This window comes from Acanthochromis polyacanthus, chromosome 5 (assembly GCF_021347895.1).
Source record: "Acanthochromis polyacanthus isolate Apoly-LR-REF ecotype Palm Island chromosome 5, KAUST_Apoly_ChrSc, whole genome shotgun sequence".
In the NCBI taxonomy this organism is placed as follows: Eukaryota; Metazoa; Chordata; class Actinopteri; family Pomacentridae; genus Acanthochromis; species Acanthochromis polyacanthus.
Genome location: NC_067117.1, coordinates 37,461,933 through 37,470,291, shown reverse-complemented (window position 1 = coordinate 37,470,291; position 8,359 = coordinate 37,461,933). Strand labels below are relative to the sequence as shown.

The 8,359-nt window shown below is 44.3% G+C and overlaps 1 protein-coding gene across 1 annotated transcript in view; it reads left to right on the top strand.

Moving 5' to 3' along the window:
* Positions 1–5,181, top strand: part of LOC127534170 (uncharacterized) — a 29,523-nt gene extending 24,342 nt beyond the window's left edge. Inside the window, exon 3 of the mRNA XM_051948706.1 lies at positions 5,126–5,181. Coding sequence (XP_051804666.1) covers positions 5,126–5,181 — 56 coding nt within the window. The remainder of the gene's footprint in view (positions 1–5,125) is intronic.
* Positions 5,182–8,359: the final 3,178 nt, after the last annotated feature.

The following is an 8,359-nucleotide window of genomic DNA, read 5'->3' as shown; positions in this document are numbered from 1 at the left end:
ACATCATTTGCCTCATACAGATCACATTTCAAGTCAATCCTGCACAAGAAATTTGTGTGTCCACATATGTTCAACGTTAATGCAGGCTTCCATGATTTTTCTGCGCTTGAAAAATGCTGATCACTTGGAGGCTGAATGCCACAGTTTGGTCAATATATGCTGTCCATGCAATTCTTTCGAACCAGAACATCTTCAACATCATTTGTCTTCATACAGATGACATGTCAAGTCAATCTGCACAAGAAATTTGTCTGTCTACATTATGTTCACGTTAATGCAGGCTTCATGATTTTTCTGCGCTTGAAATGCTGGTCCGGAGCTGAAATGCACAGTTTGGTCAAATATGCTGTACATGCAATTCCTTCAACCCAGAACATCTTAAACGTCATTTGCCTTCATATGGATCACATTTCAAGTAATTCTGAAGGAGAAACTTCTGTGTCCAGATTATTTTCACGTTAATGAAGGCTTCATCATTTTTCTGCGCTTGAAATGCTGGTCGTGAAATCATATGCACAGTGTGCTCAAAAATGCTGTCCATGCAATTGGTTCAAACCAGAACATCTTAAACATCATTTGCCTTCATACAGATCACATTTCAAGTCAATCTGCACAAGAAATTTGTGTGTCCACATTATGTTCACGTTAATGCAGGCTTCATGATTTTTCTGCGCTTGAAATGCTGGTCCGTAGCTGAAATGCACAGTTTGGTCAAAAAAGCTGTCCATGCAATTCCTTCAACATCTTCAACATCATTTGCCATCATACAGATCACATTTGAACAAGAACTTTGTGTGTTAAACATGAACTTTACGTTCATGACGCTTTCATGATTTCTCTGCTCTTGAAATGCTGGTCGTGAAATCATATGCACAGTGTTGTCAAATATGCTGTCCATGCAACTGGATCAAACCAGAACATCTTAAACATCATTTGCCTTCATACAGATCACATTTCAAGTCATTCTGCACAAGAAATTTGTCTGTCCACATTATGTTCACGTTAATGCAGGCTTCATGATTTTTCTGCGCTGCAAATGCTGATACTGAGCTGAAATGCACAATTTGGTCAAATATGCTATCCATGCAATTCCTTCAACCCAGAACATCTTAAACATCATTTGCCGTCGCACAGATCACATTTCAAGTCATTCTGCACAAGAAATTTGTATGTCCACATTATGTTCACGTTAATGCAGGCTTCATGATTTTTCTGCGCTTGAAATGCTGGTCCGGAGCTGAAATGCACAGTTTGGTCAAATATGCTGTACATGCAATTCCTTCAACCCAGAACATCTTAAACGTCATTTGCCTTCATATGGATCACATTTCAAGTAATTCTGAAGGAGAAACTTCTGTGTCCAGATGATTTTCACGTTAATGAAGGCTTCATCATTTTTCTGCGCTTGAAATGCTGGTCGTGAAATCATATGCACAGTGTGCTCAAAAATGCTGTCCATGCAATTGTTTCAAACCAGAACATCTCAAACATCATTTGCCTTCATACAGATCACATTTCATGTCAATCTGCACAAGAAATTTGTGTGTCCACATTATGTTCACGTTAATGCAGGCTTCATGATTTTTCTGCGCTGCAAATGCTGATACTGAGCTGAAATGCACAATTTGGTCAAATATGCTGTCCATGCAATTCCTTCAACCCAGAACATCTTAAACATCATTTGCCGTCGCACAGATCACATTTCAAGTCATTCTGCACAAGAAATTTGTATGTCCACATTATGTTCACGTTAATGCAGGCTTCATGATTTTTCTGCGCTTGAAATGCTGGTCCGGAGCTGAAATGCACAGTTTGGTCAAATATGCTGTACATGCAATTCCTTCAACCCAGAACATCTTAAACGTCATTTGCCTTCATATGGATCACATTTCAAGTAATTCTGAAGGAGAAACTTCTGTGTCCAGATTATTTTCACGTTAATGAAGGCATCATCATTTTTCTGCGCTTGAAATGCTGGTCGTGAAATCATATGCACAGTGTGCTCAAAAATGCTGTACATGCAATTGGTTCAAACCAGAACATCTCAAACATCATTTGCCTTCATACAGATCACATTTCAAGTCAATCTGCACAAGAAATTTGTGTGTCCACATTATATTCACGTTAATGCAGGCTTCATGATTTTTCTGCGCTTGAAATGCTGATACTGAGCTTAAATGCACAGTTTGGTCAAATATGCTGTCCATACAACTGGATCAAACCAGAACATCTCAAACATCATTTGCCTTCATACAGATCACATTTCAAGTCATTCTGCACAAGAAATTTGTGTGTCCACATTATGTTCACGTTAATGCAGGCTTCATGATTTTTCTGCGCTTGAAATGCTGGTCCGGAGCTGAAATGCACAGTTTGGTCAAATATGCTGTACATGCAATTCCTTCAACCCAGAACATCTTAAACGTCATTTGCCTTCATATGGATCACATTTCAAGTAAATCTGAAGGAGAAACTTCTGTGTCCAGATTATTTTCACGTTAATGAAGGCTTCATCATTTTTCTGCGCTTGAAATGCTGGTCGTGAAATCATATGCACAGTGTGCTCAAAAATGCTGTACATGCAATTGGTTCAAACCAGAACATCTCAAACATCATTTGCCTTCGTACAGATTACATTTCAAGTCATTCTGCACAATAAATTTGTGTGTCCACATTATGTTCACGTTAATGCAGGCTTCATGATTTTTCTGCGCTTGAAATGCTGATACTGAGCTTAAATGCACAGTTTGGTCAAATATGCTGTCCATGCAATTCCTTCAACATCTTCAACATCATTTGCCATCATACAGATCACATTTGAACAAGAACTTTGTGTGTTAACATGAACTTTACGTTAATGACGCTTTCATGATTTCTCTGCTCTTGAAATGCTGGTCGTGAAATCATATGCACAGTGTGGTCAAATATGCTGTCCATGCAACTGGATCAAACCAGAACATCACAAACATCATTTGCCTTCATACAGATCACATTTCAAGTCATTCTGCACAAGAAATTTGTCTGTCCACATTATGTTCTCGTTAATGCAGGCTTCATGATTTTTCTGCGCTTGAAATGCTGGTCCGGAGCTGAAATGCACAGTTTGGTCAAATATGCTGTACATGCAATTCCTTCAACCCAGAACATCTTAAACGTCATTTGCCTTCATATGGATCACATTTCAAGTAATTCTGAAGGAGAAACTTCTGTGTCCAGATTATGTTCACGTTAATGCAGGCTTCCTGATTTTTCTGCGCTGCAAATGCTGATACTGAGCTGAAATGCACTGTCCTGCCCTCGCACTTGGTTGGCTAGGCAGGTAGTTAACCACCAGTCGAATCACAACACCATTGTTTCATTAGACTGATTTATTTGACATGGTGTGTGTGATGTGTGTCGTATGGCGGTAAAACTGCAATTAAACAGAGAGAGAGGGAATGTATGAGTGACATTGCAAATGTACAAAATAATATAAAATGACCTTACCCCAGAAAACAGACCAAAACCTCCATTGCACAGTTAAAGTTACTAACAAACTGGCTAAAGCTAACGCTAGTTAGCGCCATATGCTAACGCCTGAAAACATGCATATTTCCGCCTAGAATTAGCTGATAACAGGATGAACCACAAGACATCTAGTACTAAATATACAGATGCACAATATCATTTTTTTCCTTTTGAAGCACTTACAGGCTGTGCTGGCTGAGGACACAGCGTATGCAGGCACAGGAAACTCAACTGATTTCTTTCACTGCTCTCACTCACTGGGATTCCACTAGACAAGTGGCGCCCTCTAGCGGCTTAACTGAGAATGTCATGAAACTTACACTAGGAGCTACTGAACACTAAATTCGACCACATAAAATAGAAAAACATATTAAGGTGGCTCATAGGAGCCAGAACACTCCCTGCCTGACATTAATGCATGTCACACCCAAAAACAAACTTATTGCAAGGAATCTGATACAAGGAGAACAACGTCTGTAACAGGTCTAAAATAAACCTTAGCATTGCCATCTTTCATTACTTTAACTTCAACTTTCCTAACAAGTCCATCACCACTGGGGTGGACCTTTTCGATGACTCCCATAGGCCATTGGTTTCTCTTCACAAGAGGATCCTTCAAGAGGACCACGTCTCCTTGCTGCAGGTTAGGTCTGGTGATATGCCACTTGCGACGGCATTGCAGTGTGGACAGGTATTCCTTCCGCCAACGATGCCAGAAGGAGTTGGCGAGGCTCTGGACTCTTCTCCATTGCTGGCTGTAGAGGTCCTTATCTGCGAAGTCGCCCTGAGGTGCAGGAGGTGCTCCAGTCTTTTGTGTAAGGAGCGTGGCTGGAGTGAGGATGAAGGGAGAGTCCGGATCACTTGACACTGGAACCAGCGGCCGTGCGTTGATGATGGCGGCCACTTCTGCCAAGAAGGTGGTCAGGACTTCGTGGGTAAGGTGCTTGGAACCAAGTTGACCTAGCTGGGAGTCAAGAATGTTACGTGCCACCCCTATCATCCGTTCCCAACAACCCCCCATGTGTGACGAGTGAGGAGGATTAAAGACCCAAGTGCATCCACTATCGTTAAGGAATGACTTAACCCTTGGGTCATTAGGAAGCTTGTCAAAGCTTAGTTCTCTACAGGCTCCTGTGAAATTAGTCCCACAGTCTGACCTCAGCTGTTTAGCAGGTCCTCTGACTGCAAGGAACCTGCGGAGCGCATTGATAAAACTAGAGGTGTCCATGCTCTCTATAACTTCTAAGTGAACTGCCCTCGTGCTCATGCAGGTGAACATCACTGCCCATCGTTTGCTGCTCGCCAGCCCACCCCGGGTACGACGAGAGGTAACCGACCATGGCCCAAACACATCAATGCCTACATAGGTGAATGGTGGCTCTGCACTAAGGCGTTCTGAAGGAAGGTCTGCCATTTTCTGAGTCTGTGTCACTCCTCTTTGTTTACGACAAACTACACATGTGTAAATGAGGCTACTGATCTGGCGTTTGCCTCCTAAGACCCAGTAACCCGCTGACCTTAAAGCGCCTTCTGTAAAATGACGCCCCTGATGTATGACCCTTTCGTGGTAATGGCGGATTAACAGGTAAGTAACATGGTGCTTGCGTGGCATTATCAGAGGGTTTTTCTCTGCAGTTTCTAGTTCGGAGTGGAGGAGGCGACCCCCGACCCTGAGGAGGCCTGACTTGTCAAGGTAAGGAGAAAGTTTTATGAGAGGGCTTGATTTTGAAATGTCCTTCCTTGATGCCATCTGCTCGAGCTCTTCGGAGAAGCTTTCTTGTTGGACGGCCTTTATGATAGTCCCTGTTGCTTGGTCGAAGTCTGGAGGTGTGAGTTTGTCACAGATATGCCACCCCTTACATTGTCCGTCTGATTGCCTTTGCTTGAAAGTGCGTGCAATGTGTGTCAAATGGGCAACGGCTCTGGTAAGAGACTTCCAGCTGGAGAAAGACTCAAAGTTTACAGCTTTTAAACCAGGTTGTGTGGTTTGGACAGCGGCAGTAAGCAAGGGACGCACCTCAATGTCTGTGTCGGGGCTTTCAAGTTGAAACTTATCACTTGAGTCGCTCTCTGTGGGCTTTAAGAGAAACTCTGGCCCCTGTAACCATGTGCTGGATGACAGTTTGTCAGCAGGTAGAGATCTGGACCCATGGTCTGCTGGGTTGCGCTCTGAGGGTACGTAGCTCCACTGAGTTGGCTCTGTTGCTCGTCGGATGCGTTGTACTCGGTTGTTCACAAAAACATGAAATCTCCTTGACTCATTGTAAATATAGCCAAGAACGACTCTGCTGTCTGAGAAGAATCTCATGTCAGTGATTGGAGTGTCCATTTCATCTCTGATTAGCTCTGCAACCTCCACCGCTAACACAGCCGCACACAATTCAAGCCTGGGAACGGTAAGGTCTGGCTTTGGGGCAAGTTTTGCCTTCCCGAATATGAAGGCAAGCTCTGGCTCACCCTTTTTGCTTGTTGCTTTTAAGTAAGCCGCAGCTGCTATCGCTTGGGTGGAAGCGTCGCAGAAAACACAGACTTGTTTGTGTACTGCATGGGCAAAGGAAAAGGAACAGTATGGTCTTGGAATGTGTGTTTCCTCGAGTTGCTTGAGAGCATTTCTCCATTCTGTCCATTCCTTGTACATGCCTTCGGGTAGAGTCTCATCCCACCCACATGTCTCCTTGGTAAGTTCTCGCAGCAGTGCCCTCCCCTGGATACTTACTGGCACGGCAAACCCAAGCGGGTCAAAAAGACTGTTGATCGTTGACAGGACCCCTCTTTTTGTGTAGGGCTTTTCCGTTTGGGAAACTCTGAATGTGAAAGTGTCTTTCTCAATGTCCCAACATACTCCTAAACTTCGCTGTATAGGAGGGAACTCAGTGTTGAAGTCTATATCCTTAAGCCCGCTTGCCAAGTCTTCAATGGGAAATGATCTCATCACGTTCGGGCTGTTTGAGGCTATTTTATGGAGCCTCAAATTGGATGAAGCAAGCAGTTCTTGAGTGTCTTTGAGGAGCTTGACTGCTTTGGACTCGGTGGGAACAGACTTTAATCCATCGTCGACATAGAAATGTCCTTGGACAAACTGTTTGGCCTCAGGGGAGTGCTGTGTATCTAACTGGTTGACAGCGTTTCTCAGTCCGAAAATAGCCACTGCTGGGGATGGGCTGTTACCGAATACGTGTACTTTCATTCTGTACTCGACAACTGGCTCTGCAGGGTCGTTGTTGTGGTACCAAAGGAACCGGAGGAAGTTTCTGTGGTCCTCTCGCACCTGAAAACAGTGAAACATTTGTTATATGTCCGCCGTAACAGCCACAGCTTCTTCTCTGAAACGGACCAGCACTCCGACAAGACTGTTGTTCATATTTGGCCCTGTGAGCAACACATCATTTAAAGACACCCCCTGAAACTTAGCACTGGAGTCAAACACCACCCTTATGTTCCCCGGTTTCTGCGGGTGATAGACACCAAAGAAGGGCAGATACCAGCATTCTTCTTCTTCCCCAAGAGCTGGTGCGAGTTCTGCGTGATCTTTGTCAAACAACCCCTGCATAAAGTCCATAAAATGTCTCTCCATCTCCGGACGCTTCTTTAATGTGCGACACAGTGACTCCAAACGGCTGAGTGCTAGACCCCTGTTGTTTGGGAGTCGGGTTCTTGGTGTGCGGAAAGGAAGTGGAGCGATCCAGTTGTTTGCATTGTCTTGATAAAAGTCTCTTTCCATGATGTGTAGAAAGGCTCGGTCTTCGTGGGAATGTGCAAGCCTTTCATCACTTTCGGTTTGCTGAAATATTTGCTCCCCTATTTGAGATGAGCTGTGAGCTTCCCAAGGCTTGCTGTGTGTCTGGGGATGCTCTTTGACATGAAAGGTGTTCTGGCAGGGTGGTAGGAGACTTGGGCGCCCATTCTCCAGAACAGTAGTTCTGTATGAGCCCACAACAGCTGGCTTATGAGCTCCCTTTAGGCATACATCCCCGACAATAACCCAGCCGAGTGCAAGTCTCTGGGCAAACGGAGCATTAACTGGGCCATTCACTCGTTCAAATACCTTGTGCACTTGTATAATGTCTCTGCCTAACAGCAGCAAAATCTCAGCCTTAGGATCGAGAGGCTGGATTTGGTGTGCGAGATGTTTAAGGTGAGAATGGGCTAGAGCGACTTCTGGTGTGGGGATATCGGACTTGTTGTCTGGGAGCGAATCACACTCTAGTAGAGAGGGCAGAGGAGAGCTGAATTGGCCATCAACAGACTGTATAACGAGATTCTCAGCTATGCGTCCATTTGTCATAGAAACCCCATTGCATGTCTTGATTGTGTATGGAGCTACATTGCTCAGTGAAATGTCAAAGGTATCAAAAAGACTCGACTTGGCCAATGACCTATTGCTCTGGTCGTCAATGATAGTGTAAACCTTGACCTTCCTGTTTGGGTGCCCCTGGGAATAGATGTAGGCCTGGCATATTTTAGAGCAGGAGCGCCCCCCACTTAAGTCCCCACAAACTCGAGTGCATGCTGAGCTGGTCTGTAAACTGTCTGCAGCATTCTCCCCGCCATACTCTTCTCTGAGCTCCCCGCTCTGGTCTACAGTAGTGTTTTGAGCTTTTATCTTGTGCGACCAGGGAGCAGGACCTGCGTGCAGTGCAGCAATATGTTTGTTACTGTTGCACTCTGAGCATGTGATTGCCTCCTTACAATCCTTTGCTTGGTGAGTAGAAGAATCGCAGCACCTAAAGCAAATGTTGTGCTCTTTAAGATATGCTTTGCGCTCATCTAGTGTCTTTCCTCTAAAACCCCTGCATGTTTTCAGTGAGTGCGGTTTCTTATGGATTGGACACTGTTTGTTTGTGAACTCACT